This window comes from Uloborus diversus, chromosome 1 (assembly GCF_026930045.1).
Source record: "Uloborus diversus isolate 005 chromosome 1, Udiv.v.3.1, whole genome shotgun sequence".
NCBI classification, from domain to species: Eukaryota; Metazoa; Arthropoda; class Arachnida; order Araneae; family Uloboridae; genus Uloborus; species Uloborus diversus.
The window spans coordinates 128367011-128392219 of record NC_072731.1 but is presented as its reverse complement, the minus strand read 5'-3'; the positions used below and the strand labels follow the sequence as shown (position 1 = coordinate 128392219).

Genomic DNA, 25209 nt, shown 5'->3' with positions numbered 1-25209 from the left:
AAACTGAAAAACTTAATTCATCTTTTGAAGTACGGGAATGTGGGTTAATGTGAAATAGTTAAGATAAAACCTTTTTCCAATTGAAAAACTTGAAAATTTGTTTTGAAAATCAGAGTACATAAAGAAATAACGATATATTTTGGAATAAAACATGCATTGAAACATTTTAAATATATATAGCAAAGGAAAATCAAAACATGTGGCTAACAGAGGATTTTTAAAAGTATGATGAGCATTTAAAAGAACGTATTAAGCATCGAAAAAAAAGTAGAAAAGGAAGAATGAGGTACGAATGTTTTGATAAAATATTTACGAACAGTTTTGGATGTTCACATGATCATTTTTGTAGGAGCATAAATGAATGCTGAACAATCGATCGCTTTAAACATCTCTGATACAAGTAAATTTAGTGCGAAACGGGGGTCTGCTGCAACGTGATTCAGTGACGTATCAATACAAGATGATCTGTTTAAAAAAAGTGATGAAGTAAACGTTGTGAGGGGAAAAACAATAATAATAACGCCACGTACTATTTTCAACGAAACAATAAAATTCCGCTCAAAATAATTTTTCAACAATCCAGAAATCATTTTTATTCATTTCCTGTCTGAGGTTTTTTATTCATCGATGAAGCGGCAATGCCCCGTATAATATCGACAGGTGGTTTGTCACATATCCGCTTCCTCTCGCGACACTAGGGCGATCCCCGCTGAAGAGACCCCTGCCCTTCTAACCCACCGAAGCGCGGGACAGTCACTGCTCATAATTCAGCGATCGCTTTTGTTATCGACTGCGATTTGCAGGGGAGAGCGTTGTCCTCGGACACCTATAAAACCGAACGTGGAGATTCGATGCTTCCTCTCGCGCTCTTCTCCGGTGATAGAATTCGTCTGCTTTGGAATCATTCCGTCTCTACTAAAGTAAGTGATTTCTTGTTATCGTTTTAATTGAGACCACAAATTATAAAATGAAGTAAACTCAAGGAAAGTCAGACCTTTATTTAGGATTTTTTTTCTTGTCTTTCTTTTATGCTAATTTTCAAGATCTCGAAAAAACATGATTCATTTGCAACATGTACTTTTTTTCTCTTTGGAAACATAGGAAAATGAATATTGTTTCTTCGTAAATTAATGCTAATAATTCTAGCTAAGAAACTTTTTTTTTTTTTTTTGCTACCGCGAATTTTGCCAATAGTCCTCCCCCCCAAAGGGGGGGGGATAAGAGAGTCCGGAAGCTCATACACGATTTCAGTCAAACAACAATTGTATTTACTATGTAAGGAACTGCAATTTATATCAGAGTAAAGCTTCTATTTAAAAAAATCGGAAATTAATGTACAAGCTCTCATTCTACCCACTCCCCCCCTACGAAGAGTGTTCCCACCCCTCCTAAAAGTGATGGCACACTCCTCTCAAAAGAGTAACAGACACCCCCCCCCCCTAAAAACGATAACGCCCTTCACCCCAAAAAAGAGACTAACATGCTGTATTTAGGACTCGACCGATGGCATTTTTTGGCCGATGGGCCGATGCCGATTGTTGGCCGATTGTTCAAAGATGGCCGATGGCCGATGGCCGATTGTTTTCTTCCAAATGGCCGATTGCCGATGGCCGATGGCCGATGCCGTTGGCCGATGGCAAAAAAAAAAGGAAAAAAAAATCAAACAGAAATAAATTGATGAGATTATCAGGGATTTAAAGGATCATTGAGTCATTTCACTTTACTTCCTTTCTACGAATTAGGAATCGTAATCACAAAAAAAAAATCAGATTTCGACCTAAATTTCTATTTTACGATCAACCCAATTTAAACTTTTTCGGCACATCTGTACATGCATATGTACCTAAGAGCATATAGATGACCGAAATATCCATTTTGAACGCCTCCTCAGTTAATTATCGCAAATTCTCTAGTGATGTTTTCATGCGCGTAAACTTGCGTCACTCAAAAACGTTATGAAATAGTAGGCTGAAAACTCATACGTACGTAGTAAGATCTAAAAGTTCGAGGACAAGTTGTATGAAACCTTACCCTGAATAGTTCACATTACCGAAGCACATCTATCTACAAAATAGTCACCTTGGACGACTATGCACTTCTGCCAACGTTCGTATAGCTTTGAAAAGCACTCCTGGAAGACATTTTTCGCAACCTCCTGTAAGGCCTCTTGCGCTGCTGCTTTAAATTCATCCTGGAGAAGAAGGCAACTTTCATGTTGAGGATGCACGGTTCGATTGGTCAATACTCTGATATGACAAACAAATAACATAACGTTTCGTCGGACTTAGCTCCGTATGACTTTTACCTGTTCCTAGCAAAAAAAAAAAAACATTTGCATGGACGCCGCTTTCTTCCGTCAGGGGAAAATAAAGCTGCATCATAAAAGGTAGCAAAAAATGGCTTCTAGGAGTGATTCCAAAGTTATATGGACACTGGCAGAAGTACATAGTCCTTCAAGGTGACCTTTTGAAGGTGGATGCGCTTCGGTAATGAGAACTATTCTGGGTAAGGTTTTATACAGCTTATCCCCGAACTTTTGGATCGTACTACATACAATCTGTATAGGGCTGCTTCTCCTTTTTTTGACTGCTGTATGATGAACAAAAAAGAACAACAGCCAAAAAAAAGAAAAAAGAAAAAAAAAGAAAAAAAAAAAGGAAGAAAAACAAAGAGACTTTTAATAACCAATTGACTTGTTTTTGTTTTTAAAATTGAACATATAACTAAAATTTCAGAAATATTGTAATAATGTATGGATTTAGGTGCACTAAACACAGTTAAAAAACATTAAATTATGTTGTTTAATCATTAAAAAAAAAAGAATAAAACTATGAAACCGTCAACAAATTATGCAATTAAAGTGGAACGATTGCACGTAGACATTTTTTAATCATCAAATTAAACAAAAAAAGGTAACAGATAAATTACAATATTAAATCATAATAGGAATATTTTTGTACTTATTTAAATTTTATGAATAGGAAAGTTTGCATTTTTCATAAAAGCTATAAATCTATAACAGTGACATAAATTTTGCTGAAAAAAGAAATAGCCATGAAAAGAGCGAGGTTCTTAAAACGCAGCTACAATAAACAAACTCAATATTTACACCAAGTTAATAACTGAATACATATACTACTATATCTGATGTTTGCACACATAATATTGAACAATTTGATTGTTTAATCTTTTATATGAAGCTTTACAAACAAGTTCAAATTAAATTTTTCAATTTAACAATAAATTTCTGGAATTTAAAAGAATTACATAATAGAAAATCCTTGAAACTTTTCTATAAAAAACGAAAATATCTTATTCATTGATTTTATATAAATACATAAAAATAGTTACTTACAACAGAAAAAAAATCGATCGCTATTAATGATGCAAAAAAGATCGTGCATTACGAAATATAGGTGAAACAAGTATGAGAAATACGCAAAATGACATTTCTTGATCAAAATAAATAATCGTTAAATATTTACGAAATGCTTGAAACGACGAGGGAGGGTTAGCGGGGAGAGGGTCACCCTCTGATTTTGGAGTAACTGACACTTCGGCCCCAACTTCGGCCTCATTTTTTTAGTACAGAACCGCTACCACCAACGCCTCGGGAGAGTTTCTGAATCTACTTCAGCACTTCCGAAGAAAAAATTCATAAGTCCCTTTGATTTCCGAATTATTTCACCATTCAAAACGTCTTGAATCAATTTCTTACATTAATGCTTTACATTCTTTCTAAACAATAGATAAAGTTTGAAAAAGAAAACCTTTAATTTTATGAATGGTGTTAGTTTTAAACAACTCAGAAGCACAACTAGAGTTTAATTTCAGAAATTGAGGGAGTGGGAAGAGAGCAGGCAAGTGTTTTCGGAAATTCAAAAAATAGTCAAAAAAATAGAGTTCAAAATAATCATAAACATGGAGCAGAAAAACCTTTTAAAACTTGCACCTGAGTTTGTTTTGACGTGCAGTGGCGGATTTAAAATGTAGCAAATGTTGCAATTGCGCGAGAGGCCCCATAATCATAGGGGCAACGTAGGAGTTGCAAAAATGCTTATAATAAATGTTTTACACTTCTGTGATAGAGAAATAGGGCCCCAAAATGTATTTCTACTGGCCTCAATTTTTTAACTCCGCCGAATCGATACAGAAAAGACTTCATTACTGTGATTCATATTTCAAATATTGAAAAATTAAAAATTACCGTCGGTTCAACGGGAATCTAATAAAATGACCCAAAAACCGGTTTCGCCATCTCATATTTGTTTCTATGGTCGGCAATATTTCACCAAAGGATCGTCAGTCAGACGCTATATTAGTTTTGCATTGAAGTAAGTAATTAATAGCCACAAAGAATGAGTAGGCTTTTCAGAACACCTGATTGAAAACAAAAAGGAAAGTGCACAGCTAGAACGTACGCACACCCCACATGCGAAAATTTAACCTTCAACAGCTTACCATTTTTGAGTTATGACTTATGAGAGATATATACGTACATCCAGCTGCAAGAAACAACACAATAATTAACTTGTTTGGTATTTGAATTAAAAACTCTTTTAGGAGTGACTAAAATAGAAATTCATTCTGAAATTTGAGTAAATTTTATATGAGAGCAATATTTCCTTTTACTTTGTATTAAAAAGTAAAACAGAAAGGTCTTTTTTTTTCTTCAAAAACATCGGCCAATTCCATCGGCTTTTCAATGTATTTTAAGGCCGATGGGCCGATGTTTTTAGCAAGTTAGCATCGGCCGCCGATGCCGATGCCGATGGCTAAATTGTTGAACCATCGGCGCCGATGCATCGGTCGAGTCCTAGCTGTATCTAGACTGTCATGCTGTATAGCAGCATCTATGTACTATCTCTTGCCTCAAGACATAAGAGAGGTTGTCATACCATCTGTGTTGATTATCTTTATTTTTTTTATTTTGGCATAACATCCCTCTGCTTCTCACTGCCTCATTTCTAATATTGAATTGAATATTAAACTGTAGGAAGAACGCTTTCAACAACTTCAAAAATAGCTTCCAGACAGCAACTTTAGAAATACTGATTGATGCAATTAGCTGTATACAATATTGTCGAACTTATTATTTTCTTCTTTTTTTAAAAAAATAAAATGAAGAATAGAAAATTTATTTCATAACCTTGTTGGGAGAGTGGCTTCCAGTTTTTTTTAAGGTAAAATATACCGAAAAATTTGAAATTGCGCAAAGTTAACCGGGGTGGCTCAAAGTTACCCCACCAAAGAAGACGTTAGAGGAAGGGCTGCGGAGTCGGAGGGACTATGCCCAACTCCGATTGCTGGAATATTAGGACTTTCGGCTCCGACTCCGTTACCTCAAAATCAGCCTGAATTCCATCCCGACTTTGCAACCCTGGCAGAATTGCTGACTCGGAGGAAAAATGGCCTACTCTGACTCTTAAAGTTTTAAAATTTCAAATTCTTTTACGCTTTACCCGAAAATCAGCCCAACTCTGACTTCGCCTGCTCGGGTAGGTAGAGATTCGATAGTGCTTCCCAGATGTTGGCATCCCGTTACTGAGGTAGCTTGCTAATCGAAGAAAACTTCCCATCTACGTCTAATTTTTTCACTGCTAGTACAAATCATCGAAAGTTTTCTCAGTGTGATGCCTTACGTCCTTTAGTAACAATACGTTAATAATGATTACCTTGAAAGCGTCGGGTAAATCGATAGGTCGCATATATTTGGATAAACTGGTGAAGGATGCAAATTTTTATCTACGCTGAAAACAGAAGCCAAAAAACAAAAATGTTGAATCCAAGCATGACAAGCATGATGGATGACTTTTTTGCTGAAAATGTATCGATTTGTGTTTCTGATACATTACATATTTAAGCACATGACGATCAGCTAAAGGAAGCTAACTAAAATTTGAGCTGCGTCATGAATTGTGACCCCCCCCCCCCCCCCGGCCCATTCGAACTACTTTGTCGAAAAATTCTAAAATACTTTCTATAATATTGATTGATTCACGTTTCCTTCTTCGTCATTTTGTAGCTGTATAATAACCTAAGAGCGTGCGAACGAAACCAGGCGGCAGATTTTTCGTGGATAGCGGGTGACACTTGAACTAGATTTTGATGTCTTGTCAATAAAAATACAAATATAAATGCCAATAATTGCATAAAAATACCTTCCCAACTTATTTTCAAAAGAATTCAAGAGTATTTAAATCATTTAAACGTGCTCGGTTCCAATACCCTTGTTAACTTCATCTATCATTTATTGTTCATTAGGATAGAATAATTGCATGTTTTTCAATGGTGCCACTGGCACTAAGGTTCCAAGCCAGTGGTGCAGAGAAAGGGGGGTTTGGGGGGGGGGAAACACCACCCAGAGCCATTGGTTTTAACATAAATTCAAATTTTAATACAGTAGTTTATGCATATGAAAGAGCTCTTTTTTGATCAAAACCTTCTTTAGAAAGTATTTTTAACAATAATAAAAAAAAACCACTCCATAAGGTATTTTTGATCAAAAAAAAACTCCTCCATAAGGTATTTTTGATCAAAAAAAAAAAAAAAAACCTCCATAAGGTATTTTTGATCAACCCCCCCCCCCCAGCAGGTATTTCTGACTGCGCTAGTGCTCGCAGCAGATGTCAAAATCAAATTACTCCAATCTGCAAATTAATTTGCTTTTGCCATTTTTCTGATTATTTTCGAACTTTTGAGTAAAAGTAATTTGAGTAAAAGTAATCGCGTGTTTTCACTCACCATTTTTAAATTTTTAACTTCAATTGCTGTTTTTTGTTTTTGTTTTTCTTTCTTTTTCTTTTTTTCTTTTTTTTTTTTTTTGCTGAAGAACGCGTATTGAATAATGCTGTTGCTCTTGAGAGGCGAAAACTCAATACGACACAGCGGGTTAAGATTGCACATGAAATTCGTGATTTTCATTTTACGAAAAGATTAGATCTGCGATAACAAAATAAAAACAATGAATCTAATAATTTCAATTTCCTTAATAACTATGCAATGGTAAAGCTTTTTTGTTTCCCTGTACACTGTATAGTTTTTTTTTTTTTTTCTATTTCTCCCCCAAACTGATTTCAGTATCTATGAAGTCGTTAATTAATATAACCATTAGAAAAGCAACCTAGTATGTTTTGTGTTTCAAAAAAAAAAAAAAAAAAAGTGTGAACTAAATGAAATTCGCACAATGAATTCACTTCCGATAACAAAGATAGCAGTTTCAGTTAATTTTTTCATGTGATGCCCAGAAGTCTTTATTATAGCAATATTCAAATTTTTAGTGGTTAATATTGTGCACTTTTCATGTTTTCGTCTCGTCTCTTTTATAGCATGAAATTGTGTTGGGTTCTCATTTGCTCTCTGACTACTGCCACTGCCCTCTTGTGGCCGGCACTCGTAAGTATGAAGGTGAATCTCCTCCCTTTCCATTCCTAATCTCCCTTTCCCATTCTTCACCCACATCCCCAGCTCAAAAACTTTAAATTGAAAAAAAAAAAACACGCATCGAGCTAGTAAAACTAAAGGCTCCTTTAAGCGAAACGAATCACCTGTAGTCAACATCAGCACTGTTAAAACCTACGGGTTGCACTTTTTAAGGTGCAATGTTGTAGCAGCAGTGGCACCCCGTAAGTGTGCCAACTGACTCAACAGGGCCCCTTAAGTGACCCTTAAAGGTGTCATTTGGTTCCGTATGGCACACTGTAACACTATTAAGGGTGCCATTTGGATCCCATTAGTACCCTTAAAGGTGCCATAGAGAGCCAAATAGCACCCTTAATGAGGTGCTGCTGCTGCTGCTGCTACAACGTTTAACCCTTATAGGTGCCTCTATGCAACCTGCAGTTTTAACAGTGAATCGTTTATATTTAGCTTTTGATAGATTCATTTCGAAACTAACTGATGCTATCATTATGGAATACAAAATGGCTGCCATTCCAGCCTAATGTTTACAGGAGCCTTGTAAGCTTACTCCGGATACAGTCGTAAAGAAACAGTTTCAAAAAGTTCGTCGATTGCCATTTTTACGCCATTAAGTCACATACAAACACTTTTTGTTCAGCCGATCGGCTCATCTTTCTTCTAATGGTTAGCAAGTTTCAAACCAACTTTCACGAGTGACCTTAGAAAATTCATCCTATGATCTTTACGCATAGCTTTAAAACAGATCCAACTTTTGGAGCAGAATTTCGATATAAAAAATCTAGTGCAAAATGAATGCGAAAAGTTATTTCGAATAATAACATTCCTATAGTCATTTAATAGTGAACTAGTCATAAAGACTAACTTTCAAGCGAGTATTTCCCTCGCACAAGTTTGTTCGCTTTTCTTTCTTGCTTAAAAAGTTTTAGTTTAAATCAGATTTACAAATATAAGCAAAAAAAAGAAAAGAAAGAAAGAAAATATATATTTTTATCCACCAATGAAAGTGAAATTGAATTTTAATTTTGTTATCGCTTTTAGGAAAAGTTCCAAGAAAATGTCTCGATTTTGTGCCACGACCTTTTTTTTATGACAATGCAAAAAAAAAAAAAATCTGGTCACGCCGATTGTTTGGACAAACTAAAACACAAATACTTCCATTAAAAATTAAACTGTAAAAGTTTTACAAATTATGACGGAGCTTCCAAAAACCTATAAGCTACAGTACTTCCCTACTGCTTGTAGAATAGTAGGGAAGAAGCTAAGAAAGAATCATCTCATAAGTTTTTCCATGATGCTACTTAATAAGTTGAGAGAAAATTTTTTGGAAAAATTGTTCCAGTTCGAAAAGCTCTAAAGCAACTCATTGGTCTTGCAAAGCAATCGGGAGTAGTTTGGTATAGCGAAACGTTTCGAGTTGTACCATACATCAGGACCTGATTATTGAATAGACCGACTACTATACCTATGGCCCCCTCTATTTAGGGTCCCCAAAGGGCTACAATTGTTTTGTCCAATGGCTAAAATTTTAAAGTTTGAATACCGGGGGCCCCAAAAAATATTTGGCCTTGGGCACCCTGATATTTTAAATGGCCCTGAATGCATCCATGGTTTGTTGGCGTAAAAATGGCGTTCTTTAGGATTGAGTATCTTTCCGATCTAATCCGGTTAAAAAAAAAAAGAAAAAAAGGGCTGACTCTAAGCTCGGTGCGTCAATAAATCAACTCTGACCGGTCTGACTCGCTTGTTTGGTTTTCGTTTTGCAGGGTCCAAACTTCTGGAAGAACAAGCAGCCCTCCTTCACCAAGATCTGTCTCTATTCCAACGACCCCAGCCAGTTCACGGTACGATATTATTACTGCTACGAGCATTTATGGTAAAACCTTTTCCCAACGGGTTTATTGAATAAGAAAAAATGAAACACCTTGAAACAAAGAGGTGTAATGACAGTATAAAAAATTTGGAAGTAACCAGTACAACCAAAGTTCAATTTTTAAAATAGTGGAATGAAAATTGCTTTGAGCATTAAGTTATTTTTTATTACATATTGTGCCATCTGCCGACCTGCTGTTAAATCCTTCTTTCGCTTTTTTCCCCCCTACCCACCCACATAAAATTTATAGTTATCGAGGGTAACTTTGAGCAGGAAAAAAATTCTCTATTTTAAACTCTCCTACTTGTATTTTAATACTTTTATTGTATTTGTTTGTATAAGACGAAAGAAACACTTCTAATGTATATTAGTGTACAGTTAGTATCAAAATCAGGAAATAATAGTTATTGAATTCAAATGAATTAATAACCTGGATCAAAGGAATCCTGGAATCACTATTCGCCAAAACACATAAAAAGGTTAACCGTAGCTTTAAAACTCAAAATAATCCTTCAACTGTATTAGTTCATCGCTTAACGCGTCAAGCAACCACGATACCGTAATCCTGCCCTTTAGCGAGTGAAATGGTTTTTTCTTTTCTGCAATTTAAAATGTTTCACCAAATAAACAATGCTATAATAAAAACGTTATAAAGAACAATCACAGTTGAATAATCCAACAAATCAAATTATTTACTTAGATATGTAACTATCTTCAACTATAAGAACAAAAACAAACTTTGGAGAAGTAAGGAAAACAAAACCCAGTAGAAAAATGATACAAAATCAAATTATGTACCGTAATATCGAAAGAAAAGACACATTCAAAGTGCAGGTCGCTCATCACAACAGTCCCACAATAGCGTAGCGTCTGAACCGCGCGGCAAGGTTCCTCGCAGCTACCGACACACTGTTGGCCAGCGCCCTCTTGATGAGTTAACTTACCCCACCATCTATTAGGAATTCATAGAACTAAACTTACCCGCCATCTATTAAGAATTCATAAAACTAAACATTTAATTAAACATTTAATCTGCAATTACAAATATTTCGGTCAATCTGATTTATAAAAAAAAAAAAAAAAGAAAAAAAAAGGAAAGAAATAGCCTATAGCATTTCTCAATAAATGGGCCATTCAACTCAAAAAGAATTTTTCAATTCGAACCAGTAGTTTCTGAGATTAGCGCGCTCAAACAAACAAGCTCTTCATTTTTATATTATTAGTATAGATTTTCAATTCGAACCAGTAATTCCTGAGTTAGCGCATTCAAACAAACAAACAAACTCTTCAGCTTTATATTATTAGTATAAATTATCTTAATTCAAAATGCAATTTTTATTGCTTACAGTAGTTTATTTATGTACAAGTACCTTGGTTCAATGCATAGGTTATTTCGTTCAATCCGTTGTTGTTGCTGTCTTGTGCCATCTAGGCTGGCCATCTGGGGTGCGCTGCTTCACGTTTCCACAGTGACGGCAATTGGGGGGGGGGGAGCAACACCCCCCAAACGTCTCCCCCTCCACTTTTATGGTTTTTATATTTATTTTATTTTCCAATTTAGGAACCATAACTAGAAATTATAGGAAAAGCAGAGATTTTCAGAACATAATTATTTGTTTTACTTTGTATATCTGTTTGACTTGACTTGATTCTCTTAACGCCTAGTGGCGCATGAGGCCGCTAGCGTGGCATTCCATTCCGACCGGTTTAATGCCGCTTCCCTGCCACTCCCCCAGCTTGGTCAACCAAAGGCATTTCTTCCTTGTATGGCCATCTGACGCCAGGTTAGTTTTGGATGCCCGCGCTTCCTCTTGCCATCAGGGTTCCACGTGAAAGCAGTTTTGCTGGGTCTATTGCTTGCATTCTGAGAACATCTTCTATCCATGACCACCTGTACTTTTTTTTACCAGTGTGGTTACGGGCTTGCAATTTGTACGTTTGTATAGGTGTGTGTTCGATATTTTATTTGGCCAGTAGCCAGTACATGTTTAATATTTATCTCAGGCTTTATATTTGTTTACAGAACATTATTTAGCAGCACAAGCAATAACTTTTAGTTTATGTATTCATTGTTTACATATTAGTAAATCAATTGTTTTAGTTACACAAGCCATATTTGCTAAATAAAATTATTACCACGTGTTCGTGACGCCTCAAAATACTTCGGGGTAAATGATGTAAGTCTAATTCATGTCTAAGTGGTTCCTTGGGGAAAGTTATTGCGTACAAAATGCATCCAAATCTTAAGAAAAGATGAGTTTAGTTGTTAGACTTACATCAATTTCCACTTATCTGCTTCGATATTCTCAAAACCAGCCCTAACAAAATTTTTTACTTTTCTCCTTTTTTCTTTTTTAATTTTTTACTGCCCCTAAAAGATCCATGGCTTTTAGTTGTGATTTTTTTTGCCCCCCCCCCACTTATAAGCTCCAATTTCCGTCATTGTTTTTCCAACTGTACCGTAATTTGGGGTGTGAAGTCCAACTTCCACAGTACACACATGCCATATTAATTCGGACAACCTGGACCCCTATTAGTCCAGTTTAATGAGGTTCCACTGTACATAAAAATTTGAAAAGGAACCAACATGGCTCTAAGTTGCTACCCTAAATGATTGTACTGATTTTCTTCTCATTGTTTTCTCCTTATATTTGTGTATTGTGTGCTTTTCTTTTTTTAAACTTTTGTCTGTAGGATATAAAGCATGGATCCTTTTGCCAATTATATTGAAATATTCGTAGACTTAACATTAATACACATAATTATCGTCATTACAATAATTCAAAATAATTATGTGCTTCGCAATCACAAATTGCGATGAGTCTCTACTTTTGTTGGATTTCTTGTTTCTAAATGGAATGGAATGGAAATGGAGAAGAAATTCACACCCTTCATATTATGATTGGTGGTTTTCTACATTAGTAATATAAGGTATATCCATGAAAAACGAAATATTAATTCAGTGTGGTAATAAGGATGTAGTTTCTATGACCAACTTGCACTAGTACACTAATCAAAAAGATTATATTTACTGCATATACCGTTATGATATTTTTATTTCTAATCAATCTTAAATGATGGGAATTTTTAGTCCGGAAATTTTGTATTTAGATGAAGTTTTGTTATTAAAGTTCATCTATATAGCTGTTTTTTCTGGAAAAAAAAAAAAAAAACGCGATTTTACACAAAAAATCCGTTTTTTTTTTTTAAAAGTAAAAACTGTTTAAGTTAAACCTTGGGAGGAAAAAAAATGAATGAACGCAGCAAAACGCGGATGATTTGTAGCCACGACGACAAAAATTAGTCTCTCTGAACAAATTTTAAAAACAACGACCTAGACTTATTCTCGTAGTCATGGTAATCTGTAAAATCAAAGGAACATCACCTACAGACAAGTGAAGATAATAAGCAATTCGCGATTGCTCAATAAAAATGGAGCGTTATCCTGAAAAAATAGTATTTCCAATTAATCAAAAATTTGTATCTAAAATCAATAGTACTTAAAGAATCCAAACTTTGACTAAAGGGTTGCATAACTTTTGCATCTTCTTGTATTTCAGATTAAGATTGTTATTTTCATAATTTCCTTACTTTTTCTTTCCTTTACAGCCAATGTGCATCATGTGCCCTAACAATCTCTACCCCATAGTGGTGAGTATTTTTATTTTAGTCATAAATATTTTTTTTTTGTTAAGTTACTTAGTAGACAGAGATAGAGAGAGAGAGAAAGGAAGAGAATCAACCAGCTTAGACCCGCAAATAAGGAAAAATGATGTGTACCCATTTTGCTTTTAACCTGCTTAAGAGTAGGTCGAAATTTTCCCTACATGGGGAATTTTTCTTACCTGACCTGCAACGATATTTTGTCAATTTAAAAATCTCTTTCTGTAAAATTATGGCTTGTAGAATCATTTACTATATCGACGTATCTTCCCACTGTTGTCTATAGTGCATTTGTCTTTCTGGCATTACTTCGCAATCTTTAAAACAGTTAAGAATAGTTGTTTAGATCCTAAAATAAAAAAAATAAAAAAAAATGAGCTGGAGCAAAATAGAATAATTTTTTGATACTTCCTTTCTACCCTTTGAATCACACGTTAGCTCAAACACTTTTACGAAAGAATTTGGGATTAATTTCGTATTAAAAAATATAAAAAAACGTACATATGAGTTACGGAAACGTTCTTAAAAAATTACATAGAAATTACCGCATATCGCAGTCAATGAAGAGTAAGTTGCCCATTATTTTCATCTATAGTCGGAACAAACCTACAAACCTAACCTAATAGTTACGTTTGCCCCAACAATAAGTAAGTATTCTAACAATTTTCCGTGCATCAGGAGCAGATTCAAAATTTTTTCAAGGATTGACTTTTATTATTTGACCTTTACTATACTTATCCTGGTTTACATAATTTTCATAATCTTCACCCCTTTTTGGGACAAACATAGAATAAAATTTTATTTTGGCGTTTCAATTTCAAACTACTTTTGGTGTGAAACTACACCTATCTATATTTTCGTCGCCTAAGTGAGCTTTAAAATATGTTTTTAGGACGGAGAGCTCCCGATTCACCTTTCCCTAAATATACCATAAAAAAAGCTTAATATTGTTTTTCTAGCTTTAATGTGGAAATTTTGTAGGGAAAGTCCTCAAACATTTTCTGTTCCCTTAACGTGACTAAAAAAAGATTCATCTTTAGGCCTTCAAGCTTGAAACATTTCCTTTGGAGACAAACCATTCCATCAAAATTAAAATTGTGTTTTCAGAACGTCAATTTCAAAATATTTCAGATGACAGCCTCCGAACCCAAACGTGTCTTCTAGCATCGTCCAAGAGAGCCTGAAATGCTTTTTGGGGACTTCGATTTCGAAAAAGTTCTGGAGAAGATCTCTGAACACTGATTCTTTTCCTAATATTACTATAAAAGATAGAAGAAATTGTGATTTAAATTTAAATTTCCAAATTTAGCCGAAGAAGATACCCAAATTCTTCTTTACACGCTAAATGTCTTTAAACACATACAAATTTTTGTGCTTTTAAGACTTCAACTTTTATAAATTTCCGGAGGTTCTCCCCGAGCACCTCCCCTTTAGTATCAGCACAGATAGCTTTGACTATAGTAAGGAAAAATTCTCGGGAAGGAACTTCAACCCCATCTCACCTAACTTTACCATCAAAACGTTCCGAAAATTGCGTTTTCAACATCAATTTTTCAAATTTCTATGAGAATGTTCTGACCCCCCTTCACGCATCCGCTTCTTTTTACTACCATTCTCTAGCAATAGCTGGGGTGTAGTGTTTATACCCCTGGCTTTGATCTTCACTTTTTCGATAGGAAGTCATACCATGTTTGCACATCTCTTTCTGTTATGCGAAAGTATTTTTATCTACCAATGTGATAATCTATTCAGCTTTATATGAGGCTTTTTTGCCTGAGCATGGTTTTAGCTACTCCAGACTCATGAGCATAAAGCTAGAGCGCAGTTGCAATCTCTGGATGCTTTAACTGACCTTTCCGGTGTTTGCTTGCAATTTCATCTTAGCTCTGGCCAGGGGGGGGGGGGGTAATTTGTAGCTTTATATCCAACTGAGGTGTAATAGTGTTTTCAGACCTTTAAAATGTTCGCGAAATTATTCATATTCTTCAGTATACTATATAAGTTTATTTCAACTAAAAAGCCGTATTTAAAGTCCTAAATTTTTCGGGAGAGAAACCCGTTGTAGAGAAAATTTCATACTATTTAAACAGGGGTGTCTGTCCCTCTCAGAATGATGCCCCTCCCCAGAGCCCGATTAAAGTATTGGGTGGGGGGGGGGGGGTTAGGCCAAACGGTTTTCCGGAGGTCCTCTTGCAGCTAAACCATACAATTTTGGTCATTGGCTAAATTTTTTTAGTCAATTGGGGGCCTCTAAAAAGTGGAGGCCCTAGGCCACGGCCTAGTCAGCCTATTCAGTAATCAGGCTCTTCCCTTCCCCCTAGATTGAGAGGACCCGCTAAAACGACGAAAAAGAACCTCTAAAACCGACTTCCCACTTGGACCGAGGTTAGCCCCCCCCCCCCCTGCTCGAGTTCTAGATCCGCCACTGAGTAAGGCCCAGGACCTTACGGGCATGTTGTACCAGTAGAGATAAAAAATATATATATTGTAACCACTTTGTCACTCGCAAGAAAATATTATTACATTTTCCCCTTTAATCTTATTAAACTACTTTGCTAAATATTTTATTTTCCCTTTGTTTCAGTTGACGACTTGTGTGATGGGGGTAAGTTTTATTTTGTTCATTTGTTTCTTAATTTGTTGATTTATTTCAAGATTTCCTAGTAAGTTGTATGCATGCTAACATCACTGTAATAAAAAACATTTTATAACTCATAAAAAGTGTTAAGCTTTCTTAAAAACATTTGTTGGTTATTTTCCAGGCGTCCATTCCTTTAAACGTATCTTACACGCAAGCAAACTGTATTGTGGGTAATTGTGCCGTAAGTAATTTTCTTTTTATTATCTCAAATCATTAAATCTTTACTCAAAACACTTTCTGCTTTTTGTAGTTAAGGCAAACAAACTGTAGAAACATTTCGAGAAAGGGTGCGTTTTGGTATTTTTTTTCAACAACTTTTCCGTAATCTATATACATAAATGGCTACTTCTGTATGTAAGGATGTCCAGGATAAACTTCAAAACTACTGCACCGATTTTAACCATTTTTAACCATAGATAGCTACATTATCAGGAAGCAACATAGCATTCATTTCTATAACACTTAGTTCAAAAAAGTTATGATGGAGAACAGTAAATTTCATGTCATTTCCCCATTAAATGAATAAATATAAAACCCATTGAACATTTTGAATCAAGGCTTCTCCAGGGCCGTCCGAAGAGCTGACGGCGCCCGGGGCGAAAGTTTCCTGGCGCTCCCCCCTCCCCCCTATACACACAGAAAAATCAAGTTACTTATAACATCAGTGCATAATACATACTTGAATTTTTTACATATTATTAAACAGAACAATCAATGGGCTATGCATAATAATACAAATTAAATCACAAGTAATAAATCTGTTTCTAATATTTATGAAACATTAATATAGCGAAAAGTTTTCGAAAAATGGAAATGTTAAAAATCCAAATATTTATCTAGGAAAATGTTATCCCACAAGATAAAAAAACAATTAAAATTGAATTAGTTATTCATATTGATCAAACTAAGAACACGAATAAATAATTTGCTGATTATAAATGGGAAATGTATTTATCGAAGTAAATTACATCAAAATTAAATTTCGATCTGGACTCAACCAATGATCCTTTTCAAGAGTTTTTTGGTTTTACTTCTACCAATTTAATACCAGCTTTCTTATATGTTATAAACAAAGATGTTATTCTTTTGCATCAAATATTTGTATGTTTTAGGGAGAAGCCCACAAATACTCAACAACATCGAAAATCGCCCAGAATTGCGTTTTCGGAGCTCTAATTTCGAAAAATCACTGGCCCTAATATTACAAAATATCGTCTTACAAATTGCTTTTAAGACTTGAGTTTAAGAAAAAGTTCGTGCAAATGTCCCCCTGCCGTCTTTCTTTAATATCACAAGCAATGGGTTTTTCAAACGACACTTACGAAAAACTTAATTGGGTTAGCCCTTGAAAGTAAAACATTGCTAAAAATTTTTGAACCATAATTTTGAACAATTTTCCTGGGAAATGCTCCAGATCCTCCTATCCATAAAATCTTCAAAGTTTGTCTAAAGTTGCCTTTTTGAAACTTCAATTTTGAAAACTTGCAGGGGGAGAAGGAATTGATTTTAATCTATTTTTTAAAAAAATCGATCGGAAACAGTCTCTGAACTCCCTTACCTACCCTAACATCAATAAACATGACCTATAATCGCGTTTTAAGGCTAAAATTGCGTTTTTAAAACTAAAAGTTTCAAAATTTTGACCAGACACCTTTAATCCGATTAACAATTTTTTTTTTTTTTTTCAATGTGCCCCCTTAAAACTTTTTTCTGGTTACGTCATTGCATGCAGGGGCAGAATTCAAACAATTTTGGTGAGAACTAGACAAATAAGAAGTGCCTTCTGATTGATTCTAAACAGTTATGCTCTCAGAAATTGTATCTGTTTCAATGATGCAAAGGAAACGAATGTTTTGGAGAGGGAGAGACACGAATATTTTCGTACCCTAGTTCAAAATAGAGAATCATTGCTATGATTCTCTATTTTGTGTGTTTATGACTGCGTATCTATGATACCTGGAATGAGGGGGCGCCGCAAGGCTCCCCTAATTTTATACAATCGGGGCATTGTATACGAAGAGGGACGCCGCAAGGCGCCCCTTATCTCGTGGGAATGTCGTCGTATTCCGTCGAAATGGGCAACATTTCGTGGCGCCCGGGACGATTGCCCCGCTCGCCCCCCCCCCCTTTGGGACGGCCCTGGGCTTCTATGGAGCAAGCATGAAATTTATTGCTTTCTTAGGATTTTTGTCCTCATCTATGCCAATAATCGATACCGGTGCTAAGTAAAAAGACAATTGATTTTGGCAACAGTTAGAGAATAGAAAGTGTTTATTGACTAAAATTACTCAGGCCTGCAAAATTCAGGTCATGAAAGAGTAATTGTACGGTAATGGGTGACTTTTATTACATTAGGTGCGCTGATTTCAAATATGACATCCATTTTTCACAATCACATAAGAGATTTTCAGCAATTGGGCTTTAGCATATAGGCAGAAAAGTCTTATTTTTTCCTATTCTGGGAGATAGTCTTTTCAAAATATCTGTAAGTTTATTACTTAACAAACGAATTTATGCATCAAACATACAATTGGAAATCAGTTACTATATATATATATATATATATATATATATATATATATATATATATATATATATATATATATATATATATATATATATATATATATATATATATATATTAATTTCATAGAAATAAGAACATAGTAATAATTACTTACATAGTAATAATAACGATTCAATTATAAAGTCAGACAATTTTTTCAACTGGCGACTACGTAATAATGTTTCTCGTCTTTCACCATGTAACCAAAATATCGCCATTAAAAAGAATCTTTAAAACTTTTTTTAGATGTAAAATAATTTGCTAACTAAAATAGGCAAATCTATTAACAGCACAAAAATTTCCATTAATTTGTCTTTGTGCACAATTTCAAACACTCGCCCAGTTTTACTATCTGTTTCGAAGACATTTTGGTTGAAAATATTTAGCATCATTTTAAGGTCACCAAAAAATCTCAGTATTTGGCGACAATATCTCTTTGACGAAAATTAGTAAGAAACAATTTTACAAAGTAGGGAAAGGGAGCATTATCTAAGGCATCCCAAAATGATTACCGCAAGTTTGGTAACATTTTAAATCGCATCAAGAACCCACAATAATTGAAATTTCCCAAAATAACTAAAGCAAGTATACTGCCGAGCTAAGGGCAAAAGTCGTATCTGCAGCTGAGTTTAAAATGAGAACAATTTATTCAAACCATCATCATCAATTGCAGGAATACTTTATGTTTTTTCCTTAAATATTTGTCTCAACTGTACTAAATTTTGACAAAAACTGTTTCTTGTTAGCATTACAAATGGCAATTTGTTGGCACCAGTATTGGTTTGTTGGCCGTCTCGCTGTTTGGCTTCATACTTGGCAAGATAATATTTAGAAATTATATATTGCCTTGAAAAGTTACATAGAGGAAAAGCATAAATATGTTCCACGTATTTAAAGATATTTTCAGATATTTACATAATTATAATTGCAAAGAATTTTGAAAAGAAAGCTGTAAACGAATAAGAGAAACTAACAAGATCAAGTTTAGTCAAGTTTATAGTAAATTTCAAACCCAAGGGGTAATAAAAAGTAAACACAAACCCCACCTGTTCAAGAGAAAATGATGTTAATATTGGAAAAGTATCGTCTCTCAGGAAAGAAATTTCAACTAGCTTTAAATTAAAAAAAAAAAAAAGAAATACACACAATACGAAAGAAACACACATACACACACAAAAGGGTTTATCCAAAAATGATATGCAACAGACAGAATTTTTTTGAAGATAAAATACTTTTAGGCAATTAAATTAGAGGAGGTGTATCACGCATTGTTAACAGTACCACCGACCTGCGTGAATTCAGAAAGAGTAGTTTCAACTGTAGGAAAGTTGAGCACTAAAATGAGTTCCAGGCTTAGAGGCAATTCAATAAATGCATTTTGTTTTTTACTAGTATTGATTTTTTATTATGACATTTGTTCCTTCATTTTATATTTGTTCACAATACGTTTTCATAAAAATACAATTTTTGTACAAAAGTATGAAATGTGGCAACAAAACAATATGTTTTCAAGCAATTTTTGAAAAATTTCTAATACTGGTATTAATACCAGTATTCCGGTATCACGTTTTAAAAATACCAAATACCGGTATTGCAATCCCTACTAGTGATGTGCCGGATCGTTAAAAAAGTAGACCCGCGGATATGGATACGGATACGGATCTTTAGTGTCAAGATCCGCGGATACGGATACGGATCTCATTTTTTTTTTTTAACCCAATTCAACTATCCAAGTGTAAAATTTGTTACGCAAGGTATTCCCTTCAGAATAATGGCAGTTTCTTCAAAAAATGTCAACTGCAGCAAAAATATAATCAAGACTATGATTTACTCTAAAAAAAGCTCCGTTAAAATTGAGGGAGTGTTGGAAGGAATGGGTCAGCGCTGCATTAATTCTTAGATGGAATGCGAAAAATTATTTCTAGCTTACTTGGTAGATGTAGGATACAAGAGTAAGAGTGTAAAGCTGCTATTGGACAGGCTAGAAATAATTTTTCCCATTTTATTTCAGCATAAATGCAGCGCTGACCCATTCCACCGAACTTCTCCAACCGACGAAATACAGAGCCGGGAACACCTTTACAAACAGTAAATAGAGAATTTAGTCTCACTTTTTTTTTTTTTTTTTTTGAAGGATGCCGAGAAAAACAAGAATGAAGAGTAACAGAAACCCCAAATCAATAACAAAAAATAATAATGAATTAAAAAACCAAAACATTTCCTGAGAGCTGACCTCATATTAAGTTGAATTTCACACACACATTTTTAAGTTGTCAGAACACACATTTGTTAACAAATATGAACTGACAGCATGTAAAAATTTTAAATCATTGATCTTTTTCTCCTTATCTTCCGACTATGAAATCGCTACCAATCACGCGTATAAAGGCTTTGAATTGCATTTAAAATTTACTTTACAAGATTATAATAGCTCCTACTGTATAGAAGTTGGAAGTTTCAAATGAATATCAAACGCAGAAAACTTCGTCTCTCAATTAGGGCCAACATTTTTAACGTACGGTAAATTTTTACTACCATAATTGTCAAAAACGTTAAATCGGTTTTTAACTAAGATCTCCGGTAATTAAAGTTCCACGAAAACGAGGTCAAACTAAGAACACTTTCGGTCAAGTCACCTTTTGAACGAAAAAGGAACTATCAAAAACAGTGCATCTGTTTAGGAACTACGATGCCACAAAAAGACACACTGATACACACTTTTAAAAATTATTTCCCCTTCCTTTTTGCAACAAGGGGGGGGGGGGTACAGATTGACGTCTGAAATGATACCTTATAATTTAAATAGTGAATAAAACCTAATTTAAACGGAACTTAAGAGTTTTTTATTCAAATATATAAATTTTTTTAAAATAGAAATGATTCGTTTAAGATCCGTCAAAAAAGTAACGGATACGGATACAGATCTTTATTTTCCTTCGGATATCCACGGATAAGGATATCCGGAACATCACTAATCCCTACTCACAATTGAGGAAATGGGGAACTTCTGTCAGATAATGAGGGTGCCTCATTTTGTTTGAAAATGAAGGACCATTGATCATGACATGTTACAGCGAGTGACAGAAGACTTAATTTTAAGACTTGATACCTGCCATTTTACGAAAGGTTCACATATCGAAACATTTGGGAAACAAAATTTGTACAATTTCTTTATCCAGTAAAGTCAACGTTGTTGTTGTATTGGTAATATGTTTCTTTAATAAGCCGAACCTTCTTTGCTCTGGAGAGAATTGTCACAAGACCCAGACGTTTCTCGGCACCCCTTGCGAATTCTTACGACACCCCAGGGTGCGGTGGCACCCAGTTTGAGAATCCCTGTTTTAATAAATATTTTCTACGCTTATATAATAACTAGTGGTACCCGCACGGCTTTGCCCGTAATAGAAAAATTAAAAGGTCTTTTGGTTCACCTGTATATTTACAAATAATGTATGGTGAATTTTCTCGCCAATTGGCTTGTACCCATGTTACGGTTCCACGTTATGATAATTTCGTATCTCGCCAATTGGCTTGCGCCCATGTTACGGTTTCACGTTATGATAATTTCGTAATTTACTCGTCCATCTTATGATATTTTTGTTCTTAAAATTGGAATAGAAAAAGAACCACTTCGAATTTTTGAAAAATCGCTTCGAGGTGCACACCCCCATGCTAAACTAACTTTGTGCCAAATTTCATGAAAATCAGCCAAACGGTCTAGGCGCTATGCGCGTCACAGAGATCCAGACATACAGACATCCTCCGGACAGAGAGACTTTCAGCTTTATTATTAGTAAAGAAGATAATGATAATAAACATTTTCTACATTTATATAATAATTCCAAAAGAAAAAAGATTGCAAAAGTAGATTTTTTTTTTTTTTGAGCAATCACGATTGCTTATTGTTCTCACTTGACTGTTTTTGGTGTTACGCTGATTTTATTTTCCCACCGTCTCCCTCTGCCAGCACCGCCGTGGCCGACCTCACGATGCTGCTCCTCTAGCGAAAACAATCTTCAGGTTGCGTCCACATCCTACATACACACGCATGCAAACACACACACACACACACACACACACTCACACACACATACACACATACCCATACACTCATGTCTGCACACTGACACAAACACACACGCCTACGCACTCACACACACACATACCCCCCACACACACATACCCCCCCCCACACACATATCCCCCCCACACACACATATCCCCCCCCACACACACATACCCACACATACACACACACACACATACCCACGCACACACACACATACCCACACACACACACACACACGCAAAAAAACACGTGATTGCGAAAAACATAATTTGAATTCAACATGTCAAAATTCAAATTAATTATTATTATTGGTTTATTTTATTTTTTTTATTATTTTTATTTATTTATTTATTTATTTATTTATTTTGTGAGCACAGCTTTCGGACATTCTGGAGTCACAGGAAAAGCTGCAAGCGACGTCCTAAGGCTGCACTGAAAGTTCTAAACGGAAAAGCTCTTCCGATATAACCAGAAGAAGACAAATTCTATAAAAAATTACGGTCCGAGATACAGCTCGGATTTTTTTCAAGGCAAGAAAATACTCCTTGACATTTTTAGAAGAGCGAAATATTCATTTTGGAGGAGCGAAACATGCGAAAACAGTGAAGACCACAATGGTAATCGTTCCATTAAAAAAGAAAGAAAGAGAGAGAAAAGAGAGACGAAAACAATACAAAAAAAAAATAATAATAATAATTTGAATTTTGACATCTTGAATTCAAATGATATTTTTCGCAATCACGAGTGTGCGTGTGTTTTGTGTATGTATGCGTGTGTGTGTATGTATGTGTTTGTATGCGCGTGTGTCTGCGTATGTGTAGGTGTGTGTATGTGAGTGTAGGTGTGTGTATGTGTGTGCAGTTGTGTGTATGTGAGTGTAGGTGTGTGTGTGTGTAGGATATGGATGCAACCTGGAGACGTTTTTCGCTAGAGGAGCAGCATCGTGAGGCGACCGACCGACGGTGATGCTGCAGAGGGTGCTGGCGGGAAAATAAAATGATAGCACATCAAAAATGTCAAGTGAGTACAATAAGCAATCGTGATTGCTCAAAAAAACTTTTTTTTAGGATGAAATGGAAGATGACATAGAAAGAAAAGAGCGCACTACATTTTGAATTTTAACATTCAGACTATTTTGCATTTTGAATTTAAAAAAATAAACATTCTAATTTTAAAACTTCTAATAGCTTTATCCCCCTCCTCCTTATTTTTCTCAATGCTAGTTTTTCACATGAAACACAAAAATACGCTTGATTCAATTTTCGAGCCGTATCTCCAATTTTCAGTGCTTGAAATACGCTTATAAAGATGTCAGAAATATATCCGGCTGCGATAGAGCAATTTAAATGTACTTGGTTCTGTTCCAAGTTAAGGTGATTTTCCCCTTAAACAATTTTTATATTTTAGAGAATTTAGTGGAAAGTGAAATGATAAAATATTTTACTCAGTTTGCAGCGCCATCTATCTGGAAATATTTTAACTTTATCACTAAGCATGTAGTTGGTTCCAGACTGAAAATGTGTAATTCTGGAGATCAAGGTGTGTGATAACGCGCATTTTCAAAATTTAATAATTAAGTGTTGTAATGAACTTCAAGGGACAGCAAATTTTGTTCGTTATAGCGGTAGTTTTGTTGCAACGGAATATAAAATTTAGCTCTTTTCCTTTGCATTGAAGATTCTTGAAATCTCAAACACATTAACGCACAGCATAAATGTGGCAATTTGCACCTTGGCTACAATGTTTTATTTCTTACCGTGTACTGTGTGGCTCTGGTAACTTGAACTCTGATGGATGAAGGGTAAAACGATTCCATTTGCCAAAATAGGGGTTAGGGATTTTCGTCACCAATAACGCACTGTGGTGAGTATTGGTCTTGTGTCAATTTCTCCTCTTCCCCTCAAAGCAGAAATGAACTCTCTCAAAGTCAGGCGTCTTGTTATCAGAGCCACACTGAACCCACAAAATTCATGAACTAGAATTTATGTGCAGGTGAACATGTCTCCGAAGAACAGGAGAGATGCGGCGTCCGGCCCTTACCCTTGGCTACGCCCCCTCTCCCAGAGCCCCGACGATGACGACGAAGGAGTGCGGTCGGTGCCCTACACACTCGTGGTCGACGGACACAACGTCACAGTGACTTCGGTGCAGGAGTACTTTGTCCACTCTGACGAGCAACCCGACGAGGAGGAGGAAGAGGAAGACGAAGAAATCGAATGACAACCCGAAGAGGAGGAGGAGGAAGAAAAAATCGAATAGCAACCCGGACATGAACCGAAATGACTCACCCGGACTGCAGGCATAATTTTGTTTATAGTGAGAAATGAACGGAATAAAGTTCCCGCAATGTTTTAAATTACGTCTTCTGTTTTACTCTGTTCATTGCCTAAGAGCAGCGATTCTGAACCGGTCGGACCAGCACCGGCCCGCAGAAAAATTTGATCGGTCCTCAGATATTTTTGATTTTTGCTTGTCCAGATTGAAAAAATTTCCTTAACTAAAAAAAACGAAAAAAAAAAAAAAAGAAAAGTTAAGTTTTATTAATATATCTACTAATTCATTTAAACTATTATTATTTTGTGAAAAAGGAGAGAAAAAAATCACACCTTTCACAAAATCTTTTCATTGGTGTTTCGCGGTCCTCCAGTCCAAGTTTTTTTTTTTTTTTTTTAATAGAAAAAAAAAAGAAAAAGAAAAGAAGAGAGGGAAAAAACATCACCAGTTCGCTATTTTTTTCTTCAAAAGCTCTTGTCGGTTCGTGGGACAAAAAAGTTTGAGAAACGCTCGTGCAGAACATATATTCATGGAAATTTAGATTTGTATTCTGCTGAAGAAATTAAAAGTGATTATAACTTTATTTTTCGGGTTATGTGGATTTGAACTCACGACTTTCGAGTTAGAAGCACGGCGCTCTAACCCTAACCAAAGTACCCAATGAGACTCCCTCTGGGGAAGCTACGCATTAAAGCAATGCGTAG

General features: G+C 35.3%; 1 protein-coding gene across 1 annotated transcript; it reads left to right on the top strand.

The window, feature by feature from the left end:
- Positions 1-774: 774 nt before the first annotated feature.
- On the top strand, positions 775-24569 carry LOC129221210 (uncharacterized). Its single transcript, XM_054855669.1, has 7 exons — positions 775-920; positions 7329-7395; positions 9186-9263; positions 12902-12943; positions 15540-15560; positions 15718-15777; positions 24224-24569. Exons 2-7 carry the CDS (start codon positions 7330-7332, stop codon positions 24449-24451), a joined length of 495 nt encoding a protein of 164 aa, XP_054711644.1. The 5' UTR covers positions 775-920; position 7329; the 3' UTR covers positions 24452-24569.
- Positions 24570-25209: the final 640 nt, after the last annotated feature.